Genomic DNA, 27,551 nt, shown 5'->3' on the forward strand with positions numbered 1-27,551 from the left:
TCCGGGTGATGTGGCCAGCATGACTAAGCCGCTTCTGACAAACCAGAGCAGCGCACGAAAACACCGTTTAACCTTCCTGCCGGAGCAGTACCTATTTATCTACTTGCACTTTGATGTGCTTTCGAACTGCTAGGTTGGCAGGAGCTGGGACCGAGCAATGGGAGCTCACCCCATCATGGGGATTCGAACCGCCAACCTTCTGATCAGCAAGCCCTAGGCTCAGTGGTTTAACCCACAGCGCCACCCGTGTCCCCCTGCTTTTCCTTAGGACATCCCTATTTTTATTGAAAAAATGTTGGAGCCCTGAGCCATGGAGATAACTAACTAACTAACTAACTAACTATATAATCTTTAGAAGACACCTGAAGGTAGCCCTGTATAGGGAAGTTGTTTAATGTTTTAGTATGCTTTTATATATGTCAGAAGCTGCCCAGCGTGCTCTAATTTAGCAAACAAAGCTAAAAACTTTGAAACTGTCAAGCCCGTCTAATATTGTATTTGCAGTTGCCATCCATTCATTGTTAGTCACGAGCTCACGAAACAAATTTTTCAGCGGAGGAATACAGCAATGGAAAATTTTGCACCCAACAATATTGATGCTAAGTCTCCCACTGACATAAATGTGACATGATTTCCTCATGCTTCTGGTGGAAGTAGTTGCTGAAATAGATGGTCTTTGCTCCTAAAGAGCATTCAGTCAACTACAGCTAAGTGTTTCTTAGGTTCCTGTTTGTGGATTTAACATTTCTTCTCACCTGCTACCATTTGGACCACTTTTTTCTTGTCTTCAGTTCTTTCCTAGAATGCACACAAAACACTTGGCATGACGTAATAGGATCTGCCAATAACAGAAGCACCCAGTGCAAATTGCTAATGCAGAATAAATATCACAGTTCCTCTTCCAGTCCTCGCCCACCCAATATTTTGGTGCTAAGTCTTTTATGAAATGCCACTAAACATGTAAAATAAAAGCTTTTAAAAATTGAAAGATATCAGTGCTTACATTCTGGATCTGCATCCTCAGTTGATTGTTAGTGAATTTTAGCGACCTAGCAATACTCTGCAGATAATAAATTAGCATGCTGGAAGAGAGAAGCAGAGGGTCATCACAGAACCACATTGCTCTGGTGCAGGGACAGGAATTGATTATAACTGCAAACCATTCATTTCCATGAAGATCAATGAATGTTGTGTAAACGTCTAACCTTGCAGAGTTGCTGAAACTAAGCAGGTGTGGACCTGATCAATAAGCTGATCAATACACTGAAATGGGAGACCACTTACATAAGAGCAGGTTAGAAGAATACCAGATAGCCTCCAATCCAAAATATACTATGCACCAATCTTCCATTATCAGTAAGACTTAAGTACACATTAAACTCCTGATCCAGACCGCTGTGTGAACCAAGATGCACATGATTCATTATTTCCATTCATTTCACTGGAGAACTTTGTGTACATTTTCCTTTCCAAGCCACCTTCAATTGAAGCATTCAGTTGAAGTGGACAGGGTGGCCTTATTGTATGTGTTACCCTGTGAACCTCCCAGACACCTGAGGACAACATACATGCACAGATGTATCGCCTTAAACCAGAGACAGCTTGTCACACTAAAAACCCCATTGAAATTAGCAGAATGAAAATAAGTCACAGCTCACTTGTCCTATTGAGCTCAATGGGACGTGGACCCAAATCCAGACATGTTGTGTGCATGCTTGTGTGTGTGTTTATAAATAGGAAGATTGGAAACTCCTCCACATTAAAAATAAAAATAAAATCTGGAAAGACAGCATGTCAGGAAGAAAGCTTCAGGTCTAAAGTGTTTCTTTATATGCTACTTTTTCTATGTCTGGGGAGATTTTGTCATGGGAGAGCATATTCCACCGCGGTGTCAGTCATCATTCTAAAATGATACAGTCTGCAGAAGGGTCAAAGGATGTTCTGAACATGTAGGTCAACAGCAACTGTAATGTTGGCAGTGAAATCGATAAAAGAGGTTTATAGACTTACAAGAGAAGCAATAAAGCCGGGAGGACAACTACAGGGCTGCTCACATAAATCATCATCTTGTGGAACCAGACAGGAAAGTCAGCTTGAATGGTTTCGGACACAATGTCATATATTTTTTCTTGTCCGCTAGGGTGAAAAACATTCAGTTGCTCTCTCAGGAGAAAAATAATAATAATCCCCAGCATCTTAAGACACTTCATATTTGTTTTCTGGTAACAGCCATATTATTGATTGCATTCTTATCCCACCTTTTTCTCCAAGGAGCTCGAAGTGATGTACAGTGGTACCTTGGGTTAAGAACTTAATTTGTTCCGGAGGTCCGTTCTTAACCTGAAACTGTTCTTAACCTGAGGTACTACTTTAGCTAATGGGGCCTTCCACTGGCACCGCACCGCCGCTGCACGATTTCTATTCTTATTCTGAAGCAAAGTTCTTAACCCAAGGTACTATTTCTGGGTTAGCGGAGTCTGTAACCTGAAGTGTATGTAACCTGAAGCATCTGTAACCCGAGGTACCACTGTACATGGTTCTGCCCTTCCACATTTAATCCCTGCAACAACCGAGGTAGGGTAGGCTGAGAAGCAGTGACTAGCCCAAGGCCACCCAGTAAGCTTCACAGCCATAACTGGAAATCTTGTGTAGGCGTCTCGCCCTGCGTTTGTTGGGGAAGTGGGGAAAGGACTGGGAGAAAAGGATGGAGATAAGCACATCTGAGTTTTGTCTTTCCGAACTTTGTCAGATTCCTGTGCTGAGCAAGGGTGCATGGGCTAGATGACGTCTAAGTGATTGTCTTGCTGTAGGATTCTCACACAACACAACAAACTCCAAATAAAGACTCACTAGCATCAACTCACCTAAACGGCCCACAGGTAAGGGATGGCTTATAGCGGGCAATAGCAAATATGGTTGGAAGCATACACAAAAACAGCATGAAGAGCAGCATAGCCAGGTAGAAGTTATTAGATCTACAAGGAAAGAAATAGTTAATACCCAGTTCTTCTGCATAAAGGGTTCTAGCAACACCCTAACTCATTCACAACATATTATTTTGCTAGGGGTATCCTCCCTTGAGTAGGATTTCCCACTTCCCTGGGCATCTTACCCAGCAAACTTGAATTCTGGACCCCAAAGCCTTCCTTCCACTGTATCCCATAGCTAGGAAGGAAGATATATGGCATTGCCCCACCTTGGAAGTTCCTGCTTTGGTTATTGGGGGGATATAACCAAGGTCTAGAGGAACATGGATGGCGCTGTGGGTTAAACCACTGAAGATCAGAAGGTTGGTGGTTCGGATCCCTGCAACAGGATGAGCTCCCGTTGCTTGGTCCCTGCTCCTGCCAACCTAGCAGTTCGAAAGCACGTCAAAGTGCAAGTAGATAAATAGGTACTGCTCTGGCAGGAAGGTAAACGGCGTTTCCATGCGCTGCTCTGGTTCGCCAGAAGCGGCTTAGTCATGCTGGCCACATGACCCGGAAGCTGTACGCCGGCTCCCTCGGCCAATAAAGTGAGATGAGCGCCGCAACCCCAGAGTCAGTCACGACTGGACCTAATGGTCAGGGGTCCCTTTACCTTTTATCTCTTCTTTACACCCCTCCCAGTAATATTTAATAAAGCATAGCAAGTCACATGGTGGCAGAATCCAAGGAAAAGAGGAAGGAAGGTGATCACAGCATATGACATCACAGGTTTTGCTTTATTAAATACTACTGGCCAAGAGAGGAGCAGGATGGCTGCCATTTCTGGTGGTTAACCACACAGTTGGCGTTGTTGTGCTGTTGTGCCCTCACTGCCCAGTTGTTATCTGTGCCTTTGGTCTGCCCTCACTGACCAGTTGTCATCCCTCTGACCTATTCTATACTTCTTGGCCCAGCTTGGCTTTTGGCATTCACCCTGAGCTGCCCAGCTCCAATCTTTGGCCCACGGCTCCATCTCTCGCCGAGGTTCCATGTGATCCCAGTGCAATACAGTCACTTAGAAAATGAACTTCGAACAATTCAATTAACAAAGTGCCATCAAACTATAGCCTTTCTCTCCCCCTTGCTGGCTTCGAATTGATGACCTGGAGGCGAAGAAGCTGATTTGCGATCTATGAGACCTGGGAGGGGAGGAACTTCTGAACCTCCAGATGTCATTGAGCTCCAGCTTCCTTCAACCATTGATGGGGGTCCCAGAACCTCTGGAGGGCTGCAACAGGTCCCCACCCCCTCGTGGCACCATCGGTTCTAATAAACACACACCTTCCTTTAAGGCATTTGGAACATTCTCGGGATCTACAGTGCCCTGCAAAACTCTACTTCCAGAGGAAACTGAAGGATATATTAAATGGATGCTTGTCTTTGAGGCATCCTGCTAAGGCAGCAATTACATGCAGGGGAATGGCCTGGGATGAGGGTTGAAGCACCCACCCTGTGGTGGCTCCCACCCTGTGGAACACCCTCCCCTGTGCCATGCTGGTAATAATGATGGTGATAATAATAATAATAATAAGAAGAAGAAGAAGACATCAAAAACATAAAACATTAAACATTAAAAACCTCCCTAAATAGGCTCCCTTCAGATGTCATCTAAAAGTCAGATAGTTGTTTATTTCCTTGACATCTGATGGGAGGGTGTTCCACAGGGTGGGAGCCACCACCGAAAAGGCCCTCTGCCTGGTTCCCTGTGACCGCTAGAAGGCCCTTGGAGCTGGACCTCAGTGTCCAGGCTGAACAATGGGGGTGGAGATGCTCCTTCAGGTATACTGGGCCAAGGCCGTTTGTCCTTTCTCCCAGATGCCTCTTCCCCTCTTGCCCCTCCATTGCCATGGAATGCCCATGCTGCTTTGCTGCATTTTCACCCTTTGGCATCTGAGAGGCAGGCATGACACACGCACCCCATTAGCTGCCCCTCACTGGCTGGCCTTATTTGCATCACTGCCACCCCCACCCCAAGCTGCCCCGGACTTCAGTCATGAAGTCTGCACCTAATGTTGCTACTGGCAATGAGAATTGAGACTGCAGTACCTCGAGAGGGAGGTTAACTCTCTCCCCTCACCCCCAGCTCCTTGGTCCCTGTAAAAATCACGTGCACAGCCTCCCCAACTGTGTTTCTGGCATCAGGTCAGACCCTCTAATGCCCTCTAGGAAAGAGGGGGTCTTCACAGTGAAGAGGCCACTGTTGATTTTATCTATACTTTGATGGTTTTATAGATGTCTACTTTTAAAAAAGTTTATTGATCACTGTTTTGTTATAAATATTTTATACTATTTCATATAAATTGCTTTGAAATCTTTTTTTAAAAAAAAATTAAGCAGTCTATACGTTTTGTTACATAAATAAACTAATTAAAGGTGAGTGATTGAAAATCTGCTTCCCAGATGTGTGTTTCCACCAGCCCCAGCCCCCAGCAGTTGTTATTTTTTTAAAAAATAAATTAAAAGCAAGACACACCCATTCATTTAATATATACAAGCAGAAGCTACTGTTTTCCACTTCGCTAGACTGGTGTGAAGCCAACAAAGTCCTACTTAGAGGAGACCAATCAAAATTAGTGGACCTAAGTTGATTGTGTGCACACCAAGTTTAGTGGGTCTACACAAAATAGGACTAGCATTGGAGACAACCCTATGGCCATCTTACTTACTTACTCACTGACTAACCTACCTTGAGGCTCTGAAGACTTGCTGATGGGGGACATTGCAAGTTAGCACAGCCCAGCTCCGCAGGTACATGAGCCCTATCAGCTTGAGAACGTTGAACGCTGGGAGGCAGGGCGAAAAGAAGGCTCCCATCCTAGGAGAGAAAACAAGCATCGTCCCCCCAAGCAGTGATGAATTTGGGGGAGGAAGGCACTGAGGACAGGGGAGATACAGGTAAGCAAGCTTGCCATTGGTCATCTCAGAGCAGGTGGGGTAACTGTGAGCTCTCTCAAGCCATGACATTTTATTCTAGAATCAGTGGAGACAGACTACTTGTTTTTCCTGTGTAGTTCACACACAATCTAGATCTATCGCGTAAAAAGTTATTTTGAATCACTATGAGATTGTATTGAAATGTGTTAACAGTTTGGTGAATTTGTTTGTTTTCTGCCTTCTTTATATGCTGTTGCGCTTTTGATACGATTAATAGTGACTGCAATCTTTGTTTAATTTTTAATGCCATTCTGAGCCACTTTGAGCTCAGTATTGTCAGAATGCAAGTATTGAAAAAATTAAAATAAAATCAATTGCAATTACAATTAAAAAAAAATACAACTCTCACAAAATTTCATATGTGTACTCACTTACCAAATCATCCCTTGATTGTAGACCAAATGCAGGACATTTTCTGCTATTTTGAATTCTCCATATTCTGGCTGCAAAGTAAACAAAAGTACAGGACTAGAAAGCCACTCTTTTTTTCAGAGTAAATATTCATCAATGGCACTCTTAATGTAATAATATGCCACAGCCAGTTGTCAATATAATTCTTTGCCCTAAAGAGAGCAGATCTGGCTGGAACACCAGGTGATGCTTACTGTAAAGCAAAGAATGGGGAATGTTGCATTGTGGCTAAATGAAATTATTGTTAACACTCACTTAGAACAGCAGACTTTATAACCAATTAGCAAGTTAAAACAACAGTGCTTTGGTCCCCAGTTTAGATCTGCCCAATTTAGGAACCCCCAAAGAAAGAACAACAAGATGGACAAGGTATAGAACCTTAGCTGGGCACTAAAGGATGTGGAACAGCACCATCTATTGACTGGAGGTGTTATAATAATCACAGATATAATCATCAGTAGTGGTAGGGAGACTGTGGCCCTCCAGATGTTGTTAGACTGCAACTCACATCAGCTCCACCAGAGTGACTAATGGTCCAACAATATCTGCAGGGTCCACAGATCCCCCGCCATTGTGTTACGGTGAAAGGGCTGGATGATGCAATATAGGAATGTAGTAGTCAGCAGCTACCTCCATGTCCGTGTAATGTGCCCCCAGTTTTTACCTCCCATTCTCCTTTACTAATAGTAAGTATATACTCACAAATTTGCTTTCCAAATCCCAGCACCAACAGTCACTTAAGTATCGGACAAAAAGCCCACGGAAGAAGTCAATCAACAGGATGCTCGCCACGGTGAAGAGCATGTCAATAATCGACAGCTTCAACATTTCCTGAAACAGGAAGGATGCAAAAATATCACATTCCAGGGCAAGGGATGCGCCTCTGTACCTTCCATTACTGCCAGGAACAGGGAAAGATGGATCAAACTATTTCTATTCTGTGTTGATGTCACACACGCTTTAGTCATGGGTAGGAATGTCAGAGAATTCCAACAATGCAGATACGGGAGTAGAAATTGCCTAACAAAGTTGGTTTGTCTGTCCCATGTTTGGAATGGAAATCAATCCAGTGAATACAATTGGCCCAGCAACATTTTGAGGGAAACAGCATCCCCATCCCTGATCCAAAAGCTAACATATAACGGCCTCAACAGATCTCCACAGTCGAACCATTCATCAATCCTGCTGCCATCACTGCAAAGACCTTGTCTTGGGTTCCTGCCTGTCTAATCTCACAAAAAGGTCAAACCTACTTGACCAACATAGGTCTCCCAGCATTGATCTTGGTGGCTTTGAGTGTTGGATTCATAAGATGCTGTCTTGTTGGTCACCATGCTGATGGGTAGAGCGTAGCTTTGAGTGTGGTTGTCAACCAGAAGAAAGGTGCTGGTCCTCATAATGTGCATACTAGGAATGATTGTTGAAAAGTTGTCTTCTCTAACAAGTTTAGTAGCTGAAGTGGTTGTGGCAATCACTGTGGTGCTTCCATTGTTGTGAACTTCAGATTCCTGAAATCATGGAGCAAAAGTGAAACTCATAAACGTAAGCTTTAAGAAGATGGTGCTTAACATATCCTGGTTCCAGCCAGTTTGGAGATCTAGATCTTTTAGGACAGAGCTAGGGAACCTGTGGCCCTCTAGGTATTGCTGGACTCCAATGCTCATCAGCCAACAGCCAATGGTCAGGGACAATGGGAATATGGGGTACACCACATTTGGAGGGTGACAGGTTCTCTTCTAGCCCTTATAACAACCCTATAAGGTAAATCAGTGGGCACAGCATCTTACGAACTGGGAGCAGTTCAGAGGAGAGCAACAAAGTGTGAGATAACCAGCCTCATATAGCCAGCATAAAAGGTAAGGGGACCCCTGACCGTTAGGTCCAGTCGCGGACAACTCTGGGATTGCAGCGCTCATCTCGTTCTATAGGCCGAGGGAGCCAGCATGCTTCTAATTAATGCATGAAGGGGTTAATGCCATAGAGTAAGCTGTCCTGTCTGTTGGTCTCTTCTTTATGCATTTGGACCCTCTTAATACTTTTGAAATATTGTTTTTGCATTTTGACTTGTTATCCACCTTGAGTTCTTCAGAAAAACAGGTGGAACATTAAAGGCCAAAAACATAAATAAAAAGAATAGAGCTTACACCCCAAAGATGGTCGAGATTTGCAACTTACAGCGATGCTCATGCTGTCCACTTTGTCCAGAAGTGCAATGATCAAACTGTATAGATTTCCCAGATATAAGACAAGAACTCTGTCAAAACAGAAACAGAAACGTCAAGTGCAGAAAGCTACCATCAGTTCACAGTGCTATATAGGAAACTGAATTATACTGAGTTAGACACTTGGATCTGTTCCAGCTTCTTCTTGCCTATACAGTGGTACCTCGGGTTAAGTACTTAATTCGTTCTGGAGGTCTGTTCTTAACCTGAAACTGTTCTTAACCTGAAGCACCACTTGAGCTAATGGGGCCTCCCGCTGCTGCCGCGCTGCCACTGGAGCACGATTTCTGTTCTCATCCTGAAGCAAAGTTCTTAACCCGAGGTACTATTTCTGGGTTAGCGGAGTCTGTAACCTGAAGCGTCTGTAACCCGAGGTACCACTGTATACAATCAGTCCAGCCCTCCTTCCCATACCTGGCAAGCTGAAAGCGTAGGGTTGTTCGAGGGTGGTACATCTCTAGTGCAGCAACCAATTCGAAGGCAGAAGGAGCGAGCATTGTGATGAGGGAGACAACAACACTTACCTGGAAAGAAGAGGGACACGTGTGATTTTTAGCAGAGGTCCCTGTGGAATTCTTTTTTTAAAAAATAGTTTTTATTAAGGATTTCAACACAACAAATTATCAAAACATATCATCTTCCTCCCCCCCAATTTTTTCCCCTTCCCAAGAAGAACCTTCCCTCCCCCCCCCAAGACTTCCCTCAGCTCCTCTCTCTGATGTTTCAACACATGTTGTTCTCTGCATATTGTAAAATTGTAAAAATCTTTAAATTATCTGTCTAGTATGTTAACAACCAATAAATTTGTGTATGTTTATTCAAAACCTGCCAAGGAGTCCAATTCATTTTGTTTGTTTTTTTAAATAAATTGTAAAAAGTTCCCATTCTTCTTTAGAAGAAGAAGAGTTTGGATTTGATATCCCGCCTTTCACTCCCTTTAAGGAGTCTCAAAGCGACTAACATTCTCCTTTCCCTTCCTCCCCCACAACAAACACTCTGTGAGGTGAGTGGGGCTGAGAGACTTCAGAGAAGTGTGACTGGCCCAAGGTCACCCAGCAGCTGAATGTGGAGGAGCGGAGACGCGAACCCGGTTCCCCAGATTACGAGACTACCGCTCTTAACCACTACACCACACAGTTGTCCTTGTCTCGCAGTTTGTACCTCAATTTCGCCAGGGGTCCCTGTGGGATTCAATCATTTGCTAAACGGGGTGCAGAATAACTTGATCCACACATCTCAGATTAATGTTCAGATCAAACTGCTGCTCTCTCTTGGATTCCACACTTCTACATAAGCTGTGGCTCTCAGTTCTTGGCTCAAAACCCGTATTCAAAATAAGGTTTAAAAATGTGTATTTTGAGAGAAAATTTTTCAAAACCTGTATTTAAGTGTGGATAGCCCAGTAACAAAGGTCAATGTAATCACCCCCATACTGCAGACAGAGACGAAGAGAATGTGTTTTTATTACCTCATTCTTTTCCCAGAGTGTTAGTTCCTTTTTCGTGCGCTCTAATTTCTGGGATCGATCCACTACGAAGTAAATGATGTAAATGCTTCCGGCGAGTGAGAGGAGAACAAGGATGTTGGCGATGATCCTTAAGCTTATGGTCACGGCCCTTTACACGAGGGTAGGACAAAGTATGGATATTGCTTCAGCAAGTCATTTTCATATTGTTTCAAAAGGACAGGAGGAAGACAATTCCACTTTTGCAACCGTGGAACACAGGCTGGGAATTGATACATATACATACATGTTTGTGCTTTTCTTCTTTTCCTGTTCTTCTAGTATGGCTTCCTGTGAAACACAAAAATAATAGCATGTAGCAGGGATGCCAACCTGAATAAAATCCTGGGGGTGGGGCATGTAAGCCCCGCCCCACATAATCGATCACATGATGCAGTGCACGCTTACCATTTGAATGGCAATGACCATCAACTTTGGGGGGCAGCCCCCTCAAATATTTTATTGGGGGGCAAAGGGACCTTGGCCCCTAGGAGTTGGTTCCTATGGCCTGTGGTGAGCTTTGTGGGACTTGCTTCTGAGTAGACATGCATAGGATTGCATTGTTGAGTCAGCCCCCTTTTGGACTCTCCTGTCCCTCTCTAAGGCAGGCATAGGCAAACACAGCCCTCCAGATGTTTTGGGACTACAACTTCCATGATCCCTAGCTAACAGGACCAGTGGTCAGGGATGATGGGAATTGTAGTCCCAAAACATCTGGAGGGCCGAGTTTGCCTGTGCCTGCTCTAAGGTATTAGAGAACTGTTAGGGTGCAAGTCAAGCTTTTTAGGCGCCACAACCCCTTTTTGTTGTTTTTACTACCCCCAGTCAGAAAGGAGAGGCAGACTATTTGAATTCTTATGGATAATAGGATTTAGGAGTGACCATGTGCTGCTATTTCCATGTGCACTTAGATTTTACTAGATGATTATTATTTTCTCTTTAGAAATGTGAGGCTTTATCATTTATTGGCAGGTCACAATACCCTGTAGCTAGCAATCCATTAAAAGAAGAGCTCTTAATTCTTCTAAAGTCATCTATTTCCTTGGGATAAAATAGAATCTTTGGGTTTTTTCACAGATCCCTTTGGGGTTCTGTCTGCTGTTTGCAGAGCTGCCTCTACAAACAATTACCACCAAACAGTGTTACTTTCAAACACTAACAAGAATTGCACCTTTGGAGTATTAACGTATTGCATTTTTCTTTTCTTTTTGCATTCGCTCCGCAACGCATTTGCCTCATGCACAATAATCACAGGCAGGCATCTCTTCCGGCTACAGAGACCAGTTGCTTACCCTGATGCTGTTAACTATGGCAGCTGATTTGCTCTCTGCAGCCTCAGGGTTGCCAATGAGATAATCCCAGGCACAGAAGACCCGCCAACAAAACGTGTAATTTTCATCAGAAGCGCTTGCTAGGCTCATTCTTGAATTTTTAGCCATCCTGGATAAGAGCAGCGGAGATATTGCATAAATGTGAGTTGCTCAAGGGCTGGTTCATCCAAGCACCTGATCCCCAATTACCAAATTCCTCCATTGAATGTGCGAACTGACTCCATTCCAAAGCACAGTGTTTGAACAGGCACTGAGTGATAGTAAACACTCCGACTGCAAATGGCTAATCATTAATAATTTTAATTCTAATCCTCCCATTGCAGGTACAAGAATTCTGGAGGCAAAAGAGTTAAAGATCTCCCATGCAGAGGCATAGGTAAGTCAGGTGGTACCCGGTGTGGAAAATTTCTTGTCACCCCCCCCCATTTATTTATTTATTGCCTGCAAAAATGGTTTTACGTTATTCCATATTTTCTTACAAAGAAAAAATAATAAGTAATAATAATAATAATAATATTTTTTTATTTATATCCCACCCTCCCCGGCCAAAGTTGGGCTCAGGGCGACTAACATCAGATACATAACATTGGTATAAAATCAAACAATAATTAAATTACCTCCTAAAAAACATGTCAAAATCAAATTAAAGTCTAATTAGATGGCTTTCTGCAAGTTTAGGGTTGGGAACAGTAAGTGTTCCACTGAATTGAAATTTCAGCCTTCACGACATAGGAAAACGGCCAAGTAAACCGCTATTTTCGCGGAGGACGGTCAAGATATTAACTGATATGCATGAAATTTCAAATATAGCTATATAATCCCTAGTGTATTAAAATAAGACCTTTGGAGCAAGCATTTTCAAAAAAAAGTTTTTTATGAACCGCCCTAGTAGGGCAGTAATTGTTCCTTGATAATTTGTCACCCCCCTCCATTATGGAACCTGGGGCACACCGCCCCCGCCCCCTGCCCCCCCTTCCTACGCCCCTGCTCCCATGCCTGGTCGCAATCTCTTTGTTGATCTCAAACCACCCCACTACCACACACGATCAGGGTTTTGTTTTTTTAAGTCAATTAGAAAGGGAAAACTGCACAGCAAACACCGTGTCTAATATGGCCTTCAAGGATGGTTCATCCTGCACATCATGCTCCTCATTGCAAATGCTATGGGAAATGGCTTGCAAAAATGGTTATGTGACTTACCCCCAATAAATCAACATACCTGTCCGGCACAGGGTAACCAAGGTGGCAAAAGAGGGAATGGGTTTGCACCAAATTTACACGTGCAAATTTATATGTGTAACTGCGAATTAAGAAATTATCACTAGAATTTAAACGGAAATGCAAGGCATATCGCCATTATAGGGAAGACTGTGGCTAGGTTGTGTGGGTGCCAGTTCAGTCTGCTGCCCACATAATACCTGCAGGTGAGAAACTTTATGGCTCCTCCACCTGTTCCTTATTCTATTGTGATTCATCTTGAAACCGGATTTGGACCACGCAGCTCTTCAAATAAATAGAGGATTTCTCCTGAGAGATGACTGCTCATGCTGAAATGGGTATTCCCTACCATGGAATCTCTCTTCTAACTAGTCCTGCTCCTAAACACTGTTTTTTAGCACCAGTAGGGATACAGGTAAAGGTAAAGGGACCCCTGACCATTAGGTCCAGTCATGACCGACTGGGGTTGCGGCGCTCATCTCGCTTTATTGGCCAAGGGAGCCGGCATACAGCTTCCGAGTCATGTGGCCAGCATGACTAAGCCACTTCTGGTGAACCAGAGCAGCGCACAGAAACTCTGTTTACCTTCCCACCGGAGAGGTACCTATTTATCTACTTGCACTTTGACGTGCTTTTGAACTGCTAGGTTGGCAGGAGCAGGGACCAAGCAACGGGAGCTCACCCCATCGCAGGGATTTGAACTGCCAACCTTCTGATCGGCAAGTCCTAGGCTCTGTGGTTTAACCCACAGCGCCACCCGCGTCCCCAGGTATGGTTCAATAAAACACCACCCAAACATCTTTGCTTATTTATGCCTTTGCTTATTTACACATTTTTCAATCCTAGCCAGTTTGTTTGCTTGCAAATGAAGTAATGTAAGCATGGCGGGGGGAGCAATTCCAGTTGGATAACTTTAGTCCAGTGGATTTTTTTTGGGGGGGGGGTTACGAACAGAGGGTTCGATCCTGCTCAGTTTGACTGAGCGTGTGTGTTCCCTTGCAGTGTGGTGCTGTTTGAAACACCTGCCTGCAAACAAACCCATGCAGTTTTTCACAGAGGCTGTCTGCCTCTGTTTCCCTGCCCAACTCCCTGCCCCCTTACAACTCTGGCTCGCTTCGGGTGGCCCAGCTCGGGGCAACCGTGACCTGACTTGGACAAAGCCTGGATCCCACCTTGAATTCACCCATCTCTGGATTTGGGATTCAGGTATTGACTGAACCTGATGCCCAGCCCCTACTTGCCCGTCTTCTCCCACATGCCCCGTAGCAACCATTTTGTGACCGCAGCGCTTTCTCAAAAATCAAAAATGTCTGCCCTGAGCCCCAAAGTTTGGCAACTCCTGCCTTAAGCAAAAGAGCTGCATTACTTCTTTAAGAGGATGATGAAGCTGTAAGCAAAGACGGCCATTCCAACGAGGAAGTAAGCAAGGGGCAGCCGGTAGCCTGCTGTCCCAATCTTCCTCGCCTGTCCGTAGTAGCCGTAGAATAAAACCGAGTACTGGAGGTAGCCCTGTGGAAACACCAAGGAAATAAATCAGCATCTAGCAGGGTAGTCACCCAGTCCATCTAAAGAAAAAAGGCCCAATCAATCGCTGATACGATAATATAATTTTTCGCCTTGCCCCCAAAGACCAGATCGTATCGAGATCTTGTGCAGATTCTTCTTGCCCAGCAGGGATGCTCTTGCTTGGAGTGCTTCCAAAGGGCTCTCCAGCCAGGATCTGTAATAACAAAGCAAAGGTTTAAACAGACCCTCCGAGTGTCCCTATTTTCCAGAGAAAGTCCCGGATTTACAGAAGCCGTCCCAGTTTTTGATTTGATCTCAGGGACTGGACTGAGGAGGAATGGTGGGAGCCCTCCCCCTCCCTGCACCTTACGAGAAGAGGAGAACAGTATAGATTTAGAAGAGTGGTTTGCAGAAGGGCATAGTTCAGAGGCTGCAGAGGGGAAAAGTTGGGAAATATTGAGAGAGCAGCAGGAAGAAGATGCACCAGGGGAGGGACAGCTGACAGACTCGGTGTCTCTAGAAAGCATTCCCGACTCCCCTCGCCCAGAACCAGGCATGCATTGAGAGTAGTAGAACAGAAAGCTCAGAGGCAGAAAGCTCAGATTAGCCAGCGCAGGGGTGGTGTAGAATAGGAGGGACTGAGGGGGTGGGACTTGGCTTGGAGCAACGCAATTACTTAATAGAGACAGTGTTCCTTTGTGTCTCTCTCTGTGAATACTGAATAAATTACGTGGTTAAGAACTCTTTTTGCTTATCTGCTTTTTGACTGCCACCGGGGGAAGAATCATAATTCCCTGAAACCTTGACATTTGACCCTAGAATGTCCTGCTTTTCCTTAGGACAGCCTTATTTTCATCAGATAAATGTTGGAGGGTGTGCAGTTGCGCAACCCCCCGAGCCAAGGAGATAAGTAACTATATAACTTTTAGAAGACTGTGGAAGGCAGTTCTGTAAAGGGAAGGTTTTTTATGTTTAATGTTTTATTATGTTTTTATATATGTTAGAAGCCGCCTAGATTAGCTGGGGCAACCCAGTCAGATGGGCTGGGCATAAATAATAAAATTCTTATTAATTATTACCACTTATTATTACTACTTCTTCTTCTTCTTCTTCTTCTTCTTCTTCTTATTATTATTATTATTATTATTATTATTATTATTATTATGGAATAGGAACATACTTATTTTCATTGGATAAATGTTGGAGGGTATGTGAAAACAGCTCAGGACCGCAGTACCTCAAGGACTGCCTCTTTGCATATGAACCTAGGTGTTGATTGCTTTCAGTTTTTAAATTGCATCAAGATGTAAACCACCTGGGGCGGCTCTTTTGAGGGCCAAAAGCCAGTATATACATGCTTTAATTTATAAATAAATAAATAAGCACATACCATGCCAAATCTCCCACACCACACCACACCAGGCAGACAGTAGTGTACCTAACACATAAGACTGGACTCCTGTTACCAAATTCCTGCTTTTATAGTGCAATTTTGCTGGTGTTTTGTTTTGGTTTTTTAAAAAAATGCTGTATCTCCGTTTTTCATGGGGGTTTTTGTTTTGTTTTTGGCATGATGTTGTGTTTTTGTATACCGCTTAGAGATTTTTTAAAAAATGCTGACAATAATAAACTTCTGAATGAATAAATAAATAACTCTCCACACATCCCACCAAGAAATACCAACCAACGAACATTGCTTACCTCTGGTAAAACAACAAATGTTCCTGTCATGATGGTGAGAACAATATTGATTCCAAATAGCCATCTCAAAAAAATAAAGTAAGAGGCGACTCCAGAGCCAAAGTGACCTTCAATCACAAAAGGAGGGAGGAGTATTATAGCATTATTATTCTATTCTATTCTATTCTATTCTATTCTATTCTATTCTATTCTGTTCCCTTCACCCCCCATGGTCCCAGGATGGGTTACAACAATTAAAACACAATATTAAAAAGAGTTTCTAACAACTTGCCCCCACAGAAATAACACGGGCCCTAAAAACATACATCTGAAGTGTCAAAAGCCTGGGTCCTCAGCATTTGATGGTAGCTGCATAACAAAGGTCCCTCCTATGGGGAGAGAGTTTGGCAACTTAAGAGGCTACCACAGAGATTGCCCTCTCCCAGGCATTAGGAGAATGTCACAGAAAAACGCTGGTGAATTTTCACACTGCATTTTAATAATAATAATAATAATAATAATAATAATAATAATAATAATAATAATCAGGGTTTTTTCCCCCAGCCAGAACTCACCGGAACCCAGAACCTCTCAGATGGGTGCAATTGCCATGCTAAAAGAACATGGAAGGCATTCGTGGTGAGTTCTGGCACCTCTTTTTCCACCAAAATAGCACTGATAATCACAAACGGATTCAGAAATGAGACGAACTAAACTTTAGGTTGGGAGGAAAAATGACAGACTGAAGTTGGCAGATTCTTCCATCCCTTCTTCCAAGTAGAAACATGCAAGATTGCAGTGTTACTCTGAGGGAAGTGCGCTTTAGAACCTCAGCTCAAAAATAAGGGAATGTTGATTTAATTTTTTTAAATTGGCTCAATTTGACAAATGTTGAAAGCATCTATCTATCTATCTATCTATCTATCTATCTATCTATCTATCTATCTATCTATCTATCTATCATCTATCTATCTATCTATCATCATCTATCATCTATCTATTTATCTATAATATAATATAATATTTTCAATAAGCCCAAGAGAAAGCCTTATTCCCAGCACTTTCCCATGACAGGCAACATCTTAGTTAATTAGCTTCCCTCCATACTTACTTTCTATTTTCTTGATTCTCATTTCCCAGGGAATAAAGATGACCACAAAGTTATATGCAAGCCGAATAAATTTTCGCCACAGCTAGGAAAAACACAGACATATTAGAAACAGCTTTAGTTCACGTGAAAGGAATACACTCTGCCCACACAAGGGATCGTTCTCAACATTTAGGTCGCATCTGCACTGTACATTCAAAGCAGTATCATACCACCTTAAACAGTCATGGCTTTCCCCAAGGAATCCTGGGAAGTGTAGTTTGTTAAGGGCTTGGAGAATTGTTAGGAGACCCCCTCCCAATTCCTCTCATTGAACTACAATTCCCAGAGTGGTTTAATAAAAATAATAATTATTAAATTTGTTGTTGTTGTTGTTGTTGTTGTTGTTGTTGTTGTTGTTGTATTTATACCACACCCATCTGGCTGGGTTTCCCCAGCCACAACCAAATCTTCTCTTAGTTTTTAATGTTTGATGTTTTATCATATTATTATTTCTATTTCTATTATTATTATTATTATTATTATTATTATTATTATTATTATTATTATTATTATTCTAGGAGCTGCCCAGAGTGGCTGGGGAAACCCAGCCAGAAGGGCGGGGTATTAACTACTACTACTACTACTACTACTACTACTACTACTACTACTACTACTTTTGTGATCATATCATATGTTGCAAGCCACTTTGAGCACACTTTTTGGCAAAATAAAATACAAACAAACATATGACTATAATGACATGGGGGATCCCCAGGGTCCCCCTTAAACCTGGCCAAGAGGAGAAAGTTCTCTGACATTTGATAACATGTACAGTGGTACCTCAGGTTACATACGCTTCAGGTTACAGACTCCGCTAACCCAGAAATATTACCTCGGGTTAAGAACTTTGCTTCAGGATGAGAACAGAAATCGTGCGGCGGCAGAGGCAGGCCTCATTAGCTAAAGTGGTACCTTAGGTTCAGAACAGTTTCAGGTTAAGAACAGACCTCCAGAACGAATTAAGTTCTTAACCTGAGGTACCACTGTATTTCTTTTAAAATTCCTCAGACATTTTGCTCATGGAGTAACTCTCAATTTCATGCTGAACTACAATTTGGGCAAAAAATTCTCATTTGACCCTTTTGCTCCATGGTATTGAGAAAGCAGTAACATTGCCGTGCCTATGATGGTTCAGCCCATTAGTCAATCTCAAGAGGCCGCCTTCTCTGGTCGCTAGTTGCTCATGCACAGTCCATTTCTTTCGAGCCAGATTTTTCTTAACTCATGAATAATCAATGCTGTGGTCAAAGCTAATTAATTCCATGGGTCTTCCAAGGCTTTATTGCTGTAAGTGGAAGTATTTTAATTAAACAAAAAATTAACAGATGGCACAGACCTTCTCGATCAATCAGAAAACCACACCAATGGCACAGATAAAGCTTTACAGGCAATATATTGTAAAGCAGCAAAGTGGCATCTGCTGGCCTCCAGATGTGACTAGCCTACAACTTCCATAGGGTGTATGGGGTGTTAGGGGAGGGTTAGTGTTATGTATTCAGTGGTCTGTGTTTGCCTGAGCTTGAGTCTAGACTAAGGATTCTGAGCTCCTGTGCTCCGATTCGATACATGATGTCCAATCACAGAACATTTCAGGATTTGGGCCTCTGCCATTGGCCCTTGAACTCGTGAGTCATGATTCGCAGCTTGGAAGTTTAGACAGCCAATTACGTTGGGAGTGGGAGTGGCCCAAGCTTTCAAGAATGTATATAAGCAGTTGCTTTGCCCGTTTCCCAGTTATGTGGTTCAATAAAGCTTCTTGCTGTTATTGCTGTGTCTTGCCTCGTGGGAACCCACCTACACTTCAGTAAGTACCTCCGGTGAGGGACACATGCTCCTTCTAGGGTGGTTTGTCCAGCTTTGGGTCCCACCCTGCACTCAGCTCCCATCAATGGTTCCTAGAAGCTGTCAGCATGTGACAGCAGCCACACTCCAGGAACAGCTTTGATTGGTCGGCTAAACCAGGTGACGGTAGCTGATGGGTCTCAAATCCTCGGTGAGTCAGCGACTTCCTCTGCATGTGAGAACAAGCTCTGGTGGATTGAGCGAACATGACCAGTAGTGGGTGCAACAGTCAAGAAGGTGGTTTCTGCACATTCTGGAGAGGGAAGTGTGGGGTAGATGGGACTTTTCAACCCGGGAAGGGAGCCCATCTAAACCTCCACTGCCTTGAAGGATATCGTCAGGAGAAAAAATGGCTAAGGGGTAAACACTACCACTTACAGTGGTACCTCAGGTTAAGTACTTAATTCGTTCTGGAGGTCCGCACTTAACCTGAAACTGTTCTTAACCTGAAGTACCACTTTAGCTAAGGGGGCCTCCTGCTGTCGCCGCGCTGCCGGAGCACAATTTCTGTTCTCATCCTGAAGCAAAGTTCTTAACCTGAGGTACTATTTCTGGGTTAGCGGAGTCTGTAACCTGAAGCGTCTGTAACCCAAGGACATAAGACAGAGCTGAATGCTAGAAGATAAAGAGAGAGCAATTCACCCAGAGCACAGTTAAATCTGCGGAACTCGCTGCCACAAGAGGCAGTCGTGGCTTTCAAATAGGGTTGGGCAGATTCATGGATGATCTGAAGCGTATGTAACCTGAAGCGTATGTAACCCGAGGTACCACTGTATTAATTTATAGCGTTTGAGGGATCCCTCCGAAATCCGTAACAATATTTGGGAAAATGGTTCTCAAAAGGCTCGGCTGCCTCTTGAAATATTGACACTAAACTTGGCAGGAGGGCTCCTGAGGTGGGGGAGGCAGTTTTTGTCCATGTTGCTGTCTGCCATTTTGAATCAAGATGGCAGACCAGCATGTGACTTGGGCATGACTTGGGGCAATTTCTGGCACGATGGGTCCAAACTCAGAAATTACACTTCTAAAAATTCCTGGGTGGTGACAGACACGCCCCACTAGTCCTTTATATTTATATATATTTTGTCCTATACAGTGGTACCTCAGGTTAAATACTTAATTCGTTCCGGAGGTCCGTATTTAACCTGAAACTGTTCTTAACCTGAAGCACCACTTTAGCTAATGGAGCCTCCCGCTGCTGCCGCACCGCTGGAGCACAATTTCTGTTCTCATCCTGAAGCAGTGGCATAGCGTGGGGGGTGCAGGGGGGCCCGGCTGCACCGGGCGCAACATCTGGGGATTAGGGTTAGGGGGTGCAAATCCACAGGTTAGGGGGCGCAAATCCACGGGTTAGGGGGCACATATTACTTGCCTTGCCCCGGGTGCTGACAACCCACACTACGCCACTGTCCTGAAGCAAAGTTCTTAACCCGAGGTACTATTTCTGGGTTAGCGGAGTCTGTAACCTGAAGCATATGTAACCTGACGTGTATGTAACCTGAGGTACCACTGTATATATATTGCAAGGCTGTGAAAGCTTCTCCTGCAGAATTTGTGCCAGACAGATACGCCGGCAACCTCTACCTTGCTGCCCTCTTTTTTCCCCATTTAGCTAATAATGATGACTTGGAAACATTTCCCTCTGCAAATGGAAATCCTCAATCACTTTCATGGAAAGCGAGTTCAGGAGCTTGTAATGAAAAGCAGACCCACCTCAGCTCCGGCTGCCTGGTAGCCTCTCGTTCGAGTCAGCCGACCTTCGTACTTCAGTACAATCTCTTTGGCTTGTCTGCCGAGGAAGACAAGAGATTCATTCTGCGTGGCCAAAATCTCATTACATCCCCAGCTCCTGACGTCCCCCTCTCATAAATAACATCTAACGAACTTGCCAAGGAGCGCGAAATACTGCCGCAAAATGCAAGCTGCCTTGTGGACCTTCCCCCCTCTCTCTACACTTAAAAGAAATTGGAGCATTGCAACAATGCTAAATCCATACCCTCCAACATTTCTCTGATGAAAAGAGGGATGTCTGATTCAATGATAATAATATTTTTATTATTTATACCCCACCCATCTGACTGCATTGCCCTAGCCACTCTAGGTGGCTTCCAATACATATATAAATTTAATAAAGCATTCCACATTAGAAAAAACCCTTCCCTATGCAGAGCTGCCTTCAGATGTGTTCTAAATGTTTACTTGGCTCGGGGGTCACATAACTCTATAACCTCTAGCATTTCTCCGATGAAAATAGGGACGTCCTAAGGAAAAGCGAGACATTTTGGGATCAAATCAGAAACTGGGATGACTTCTGTGAATCTGGGGCTGTCCCTGGAAAACTGGGACACTTGGAGGGTCTGTAATGTTTTCTCTTAAACAAAGAAATTTAAGAAAACAAAAACTTAGGAAGAAGGTGTTCAACTACTACAGTGCCTGAAGGAGACCTGACATAGCCTTCTCAGCAGTGGCGCCCGCCCTGTGGAGCGCCCTCTCACCAGATGTCAAGGAAATAAACAACTACCTGACTTTTAGAAGACATCTGAAGGCAGCCTTGTTTAGGGGAGTTTTTAATGTTTGATGTTTTATTGTGTTTTTAATATCCTGCTGGAATCTGCCCAGAGTGGCTGGGGAGGCCTGGCCAGATAGTTAGTATGTATGTTTGTATGTATGTATGTATGTATGTATGCATGCATGTATGTATGTATTTATTTATTTATTTATTTATTTATTTATTTATTTATTTATTCCAGGTAGACCTAAGAAGATCACCCTCTGAAATCCTGCAAATTAATGGTTCTACTGTTGACTTACAGAATATTACCTACTGCTTATCACTAGGCAGATGCAGCCATTGATTTGTTTCTTGGAAAATGTAAATGTTTTGAGATCACAAAACCCACAAGGGTGTATGTTTCAGAAATGACTGATGTTGTTGGAGAATTTCCATTACCTTAACGCCCTGAGTTTCTGCCTCATGGGCCAGGGTCTGCAACGGATGTTGGCCATGATCTCCTTCTGAAACTGTATATTCTGGAAGATCTGTTCTGGGTCACTGCTGTCAACCTTCTCATCCCCATTATCTTCATCTGAGTTGCTAGGTATGGCCGATATCCCATGGTGCATGTACACACACACACAGCGCACGGTGAGTTATCATCACAGTGATTTTTCAGCCAAAAGCAAAAGGTTGCATCAGTAAAACATACAGGTTGCATCAGTGCAGATTATCTAGAAACCCCCATCATACAAACAGATGGTTGGATATTTCAATCCTTGTGACTCTGGTACTTAATTTAGTCCACCTTTTCTGAATGCTTCTGCGCTTTAAACAGCAGACTGACAAACGCAGCCCCCAACACCACAATTCAACACATCTCTTATCAGACATCGCTCAGTTTACTCAGCTTACTCCCAAGTAGGGAAATCTAGCCCAGGGAGGAAATTCAGCTCAGTTCACATTTAAAGACAAATCTATCACATTTACTCATTCAAAACAATAAGAGCATTAAATGAACCAGCCATCTTTTATTCACAGTTACCTGGATATTTTTTTTTTGATGCAGTTTTCCAACCAGTGTTGACAAAAATGCCATACATTAGGAGAATGTGTGTACAACGATGGACATATGAGTGAAAAAAAAACTTACAAAATTGTAGCAGAATTATATTGCTTGCAAAAATGTGCACATTAGTCAAAACTGTATTAAAAATGTGCCTACTGGGAGAAACCTGCAATAAAACGATACGAAAATTTCCTGGGCAGTTTTATTTTCCTTAAGAAAATCCCAAATTGCTGCAGAAATGTGGAGAACTGAATTTAAGATTGTTAAAATAAGAAACCGAGAGAACCGAAATTGTCCCAGATAAGCAGGTCTACCTGTTTTTCTGACTTCAAGGCTTGACCAAAGCACTTTATTTGTAGACCAGGACGGTTAACTTTTTACCAAGTGGGCCACAAGAGTACTTTGACATGGAACCCACTGTCAAGTTCACTGCATGTACGGTGTTAAAGGAAAATATTATGAAAATGATGTATAGATGGTACTTAACCCCTGTAAAACTAGCAAAGATATATCATAATAGTGACAATCTATGTTGGAAATGTAAAGAAAAGGAGGGTACCTTTTATCATATTTGGTGGACCTGCCCCAAGGTGAAAGAGTGCTGGGAGAAGATTTATAATGAATTGAAAAAAAAATGTTGAAATATACATTTATTAAGAAACCAGAGGCCTTTCTTCTTGGAATAATATGTTTGGAATTGCCCCCAAAAGATGTTAGATTGTTTTTGTATGCCACAACAGTAGCTAGAATTTTGTTAGCTAAGAATTGGAAATCACCAGAAGTCTCAACAGTGGAGGAATGGCAGATGATGGACTTTTTGGAGCTAGCCGACCTGACTGGAAGAGTCCGCGACCAGAAGGAGGAGGAGTACCAGGAGGAATGGATGAAATTGAAAGACTATTTAGTTAAATATGCTAAGATAACTTAATTGGGAAAACTTGCAAATACCAGATAGGCTTAAGATTTAAATATGTGATGTTAGAGAATAATATGTTTAAAGTCAAAATGAAAACAAAGAAAGATGTTAAGTGATTAAGTTAATTTTATGAGAAAATTGGTTTTGGAAAACTGTTACAATGATATACACTGAAATTCAGCCAGGGGGATTTGAGGAAGTCACTTAACAATGTTACCAAGATTGGATCAAGTAAAGTTAAGATGTATGTTTGTTTGTTCAAAAATTTTGGAAAATCAATAAAAAAAAATTGGGGAAAAAGACATGGAACCTATGGGCTGTACTTGTCATGTTGGGGGAGGGGAGGCCAAAATTTGAGTGCCCCCTGCCCTCATGCTGCCTTCCCAAAGCTGGATAAGTGATGTGGTGGGCTTTGGGAAGGAGGCACAAAGCTCTCCCAGGGTCCTAGAGCCCTTCTACCTTCTTCCCAAAGCTGGGAAAGGGCTCTCTAGGCTCTGGGAAGAAGGATGGGGGACTCTAGGTGTTAAGTTGTGGGTGAACATATCAGACGACACAGCGATTCTTCAAACAGCTCTTGTTTATTCACAGGCCAGAACAGAACTGAACTGAAGGGTTCAGCCAGCCTGCTTATATAGAGCTCCAGTACAACGTAACTGTAACAATTCTCTAAAACTATCCAATCACTGAACGTCACTTCCGATCCCTTATTTGCATAACTATCTACAGTATCCCCCTGCTGGCCCAGGGTGAGAACTTCAGTACATAACACTAGGAAGCTGCCAGAGCCCTCATGCTTCCTTCCTCAAGCCCAGCAACTCTCTTACCTGGCTTTGGGAAGGCAGCGCAAGGGGTTTTTCAGAGGGGGGGGGAGTTCAAATGTTGCTGAGGGCTGGAAAAAAGGCCTCGAGAACTACCTGCATTTTGGACCGCCCTGTTGTAAACACATGGCTCCATAGGACTGAAGTGGCATGTCTGTGTTTTCCATTACAAGCGCTCGCTGCACATTTAATTGCAGTTCCGTATCGTCTTCCGTCTGAGCCGCACTGATAACACTGTGCTCCTTTCTAGAAGTGTGTGTATGTGTAAATAATAAAAGAATAAATGGCTCAAGGCCAACAATTCCCCGGGACTGCGAATAAAGGGTTCTGCAACCAGATCCTCTGCATATTTAACCAGATATAGGTCCCCCAACTGGATTTGCTCCGAAGTTAATATGCATATGACGACGGCAACCTTAGTTTTAAAAGAACAATATTATTCCTCTGCCACTGAGGCTGCCATCCTATATATTTATCTATTTAAGAGCATTTGTACCCCACTCTTTATCCAAAAAGATTCCCAGAGGGGCAAACATACAATTAAGAGAGTCCCTATCTACAGGCTTGCCATCTAAAACAATCCATAACACACAAGGGAAAAGGGAGGAGGAAAACAATCCTATATATGCTTACTTGGGAGTAAGCCTCACTGAGCTTTATTTGGGTTCCCCTTACATTAGAGTTGATACACACAGGACTACACTCTGAGGGAAGTAGGCAGCATGTGCTTGAATTTTTTTTTAACCAAGACTCATGGCTAACAATTTCCTGTTGCACATAAGAAGGGCAGTGTGGTGTAGTGGTCAGAGGGTTGGGTTGAGACCTGGGAAACCAGGGTTTAAATCCCCACTCAGCCATGCTGTTTGAGCCAGAGTCATTATCTCTCATCCTCACCTACCTTACAGGCGTGTTGTGAGGGTGGAATGGGAAGAAGGAGACCTATGTAAGTTGCCTTGAACTCATTGGAGAAAAGGTGGGGTACGCATATAGCAATACTACTAGTAGTCGTAATAGTAGTAGTAGTAGTAATATACATTTACTGAATTCAGACAGCATCTAGAGGCATAAACTGCATGGACAGTATTCCTCTTTGTAATGGTGGTTTGTGAAGATGTGTGTGTGAAGGAGATGCAGAAGACCACACTTTCCTACATTCATAAAACGAGTCTCCGAACAAATAAACAACCAAAGAGATTTAACCGCTTGCCACCCTGCCGAAATCAATCAATCAAAGCTGGGATCTTTCAGAAATAGAAATGCGCTGCGTTGGAATTCAACACTGGAAGTGCAGAGAAACAGCATCTGAAAATTTTAAGATGCAGCTTCCTGCACGCATCATTTCAGGGCATTACAAAAGGCCAGTTGCAAAAGCAGTGCTTGGGTTAGATTGTTAATTTGGACTGCGCGGGTGCTATACCCAGAACAGTGTTCTGAGTGTGTTCATTTTTAAACCGTGTGTTAGACTCCTTGTGTCTGAGTGACAGAAGGAGGGACATCTATGATTTTCTATTAATAAGAACAAGGAAGTAGATGTGTGTGTGTGTGTGTGTGAGAGAGAGAGAGAGAGAGAGAGAGAGAGAGAGAGAGAGAGAGAAAGAAAGAATTGAGAAAATCCCCAAAGGGACTATGCTCTTGTACTTGGAACAGCTGAATAAAAGGGGGCATTTTTTGGCTAGTGAAGCCTGTCAGGCAAGGATAAGAGAATCAGCACCTAATTAAATTCCCTCTCTTAGGGCTCCTCCAGACTGTCACTATTTTGCGGCGCATACCAGAAATTTAGCTTTGTGCAACTGAAGTGGGTTGAAGTGTGCTGTCACCCAGGTGCAGCAAAGTCCCTTAAAAAAAAATATGAATCTGACTTTTTGCAGTTTGGAAAGTGACAAGGAAAAGCACTGAAAAGGGTGGCATGAATGAATAACATGAAGATGTATAAACACCCTGTAATCAAATCAGGATGAATGCAGGACAAATTCACCCTATAAACAAGAGTGCTTAATAAGGACTGAATAGAATCTAACCTCAGCAGCAGCTTTGTGAAAGCAACCCTGAACAGGAGCAGTCTCTCTTTGCACCTGGTTCCCCATAGCCTTCCTATTCTAGCCTATCCTATCCAAAGGCAATCTCTCACCTGTGGGGTGGCTCCTGGTAGGTGTAGATGCTGGCATGGCGCTTCACCGTTTTCGACCTCTTGCAGGACTTTGCTGAAGAAGCACCTCCAGACGACATCAGGAGTTTCTGGATGTTTCAAAACTCAGGGTTTGGAAAGGCAGCAGCAACAACCAGATCTCGAGAACATGGGGGGAAAGCGTTGGGTACCACCAGGTATCTCAAAGCAGAACCAGAAGCTGACGGATCTTGACGTGGACTCCCTTATTTCCCCTCTTGATGGCATCTGGCAGTCCTGAGTCTGGGAAAGACCAGAAAGCTGGAAACACAGACATATTCTTAAAGGCACAGTGCACCAGAGCTGGTAGCATAGTAGCAGCGATGCTTGATCTCCTCCTTCACATCCAAGGGAGCAGCTGTGGTGCTCTTGGTCTGTTGCAGCAAAGGAAAAAGACGACATGTCTCGTAGCACACATTCATCAAGGCATAGCTTTCCCACGGAAAAGCCTACTGCATTAGACGCACAAAAATCGTCATCAAACGATGCAGCCTGCTCTGGATGCTAGAAATAAATAAAACCCTGAGTCAAGAATGATTGTGGTTGCCATTTTAAAAGGGTAATTTTGCAGCGCTTGCATTTCAAGTGTGTAACACCGGAGCTTCCTAAAGCTGTGCCCTGGGGGAACCTCACGTCTGGACAGGTGAGGAGCCTGTTGGAGGTGGGCTCTGTTCACCCTCCATTCGGGCTCTGCATACGCCCCCTGGAGCACCCATCCATACTCCAGCTGCCCAGTCCACCAGGGGGCAAAACACTTGCCCTGCCCTGGGCACCAGCAACCCACGCTACACCGCTGTTCCACAGTATGCCACATTCCACAAACACACACACAACCCTCTTTCCATCCAGCGAAGGCATTATCACAACTCAGAGACGCATTTCAGCCAGGCAAAAGCACTTGAGAGTTCAGGGCAGGGCCAGTAAGGCGTCCTGGGGAGAGTCCCGAGGGCCAGATAAACATGCCTGGAGGGCCACATTCATTTCTTATTGAGTCCTCTGGTTGAGATTTTGCAAGGATGTGAGGCTTCAGCTGCCTATATTAGGCACCCATGGCCTCTGCACACTTTATACGTCTCCTCTCTCAAGACGGAACATTAAGTTCTCTCCACTAGATTTGTAGCTGAGGGCAGCTGGCTTTTCTTCACACTCCCAGCTAATCTACTGTGTCATTGTTAGCTGAAAAAATGTCCCTTTTAAATGGCCATAGTTAAACCCTGTATGCATTCAGGCAACCAAAATGCAATGGCTGAAGTATTCTTCTCTTACCCAACCCGTTTTGTCGCTCTTTGGTAACCATACTAGGTTTTTAAGTGATATTCTCTCTCA

General features: G+C 43.5%; 1 protein-coding gene across 8 annotated transcripts in view; it reads right to left on the bottom strand.

Moving 5' to 3' along the window:
* Positions 1-27,551, bottom strand: part of TMC3 (transmembrane channel like 3) — a 46,884-nt gene that overhangs the window by 5,430 nt on the left and 13,903 nt on the right. For 5 of the 8 annotated variants that reach the window (XM_083475325.1, XM_083475324.1, XM_083475327.1 and 2 more), the window contains 20 exons: positions 26,190-26,729; positions 21,715-21,858; positions 20,478-20,553; positions 16,884-16,965; positions 15,794-15,900; positions 14,208-14,306; positions 13,953-14,095; positions 11,330-11,477; positions 10,285-10,328; positions 10,002-10,149; positions 8,948-9,057; positions 8,487-8,565; positions 7,565-7,819; positions 7,014-7,142; positions 6,276-6,343; positions 5,653-5,781; positions 2,865-2,975; positions 2,011-2,136; positions 1,004-1,082; positions 756-798 (listed from right to left, as the gene is read on the bottom strand). In XM_083475325.1, coding sequence (XP_083331451.1) covers positions 756-798; positions 1,004-1,082; positions 2,011-2,136; positions 2,865-2,975; positions 5,653-5,781; positions 6,276-6,343; positions 7,014-7,142; positions 7,565-7,819; positions 8,487-8,565; positions 8,948-9,057; positions 10,002-10,149; positions 10,285-10,328; positions 11,330-11,477; positions 13,953-14,095; positions 14,208-14,306; positions 15,794-15,900; positions 16,884-16,965; positions 20,478-20,553; positions 21,715-21,858; positions 26,190-26,287 — 2,218 coding nt within the window. In that variant the 5' untranslated portion in view covers positions 26,288-26,729. Of the gene's footprint in view, positions 1-755; positions 799-1,003; positions 1,083-2,010; positions 2,137-2,864; positions 2,976-5,652; positions 5,782-6,275; positions 6,344-7,013; positions 7,143-7,564; positions 7,820-8,486; positions 8,566-8,947; positions 9,058-10,001; positions 10,150-10,284; positions 10,329-11,329; positions 11,478-13,952; positions 14,096-14,207; positions 14,307-15,793; positions 15,901-16,098; positions 16,140-16,883; positions 16,966-18,716; positions 18,964-20,477; positions 20,554-21,714; positions 21,859-26,189; positions 26,730-27,551 lie in introns of those variants that run through there. The other 3 variants (XM_083475328.1, XM_083475329.1, XM_083475330.1) reach the window with 3 other exon arrangements.

The sequence above is a fragment of the Podarcis liolepis genome (genome assembly GCF_965112155.1).
Source record: "Podarcis liolepis genome assembly, chromosome: 14".
NCBI classification, from domain to species: Eukaryota; Metazoa; Chordata; class Lepidosauria; order Squamata; family Lacertidae; genus Podarcis; species Podarcis liolepis.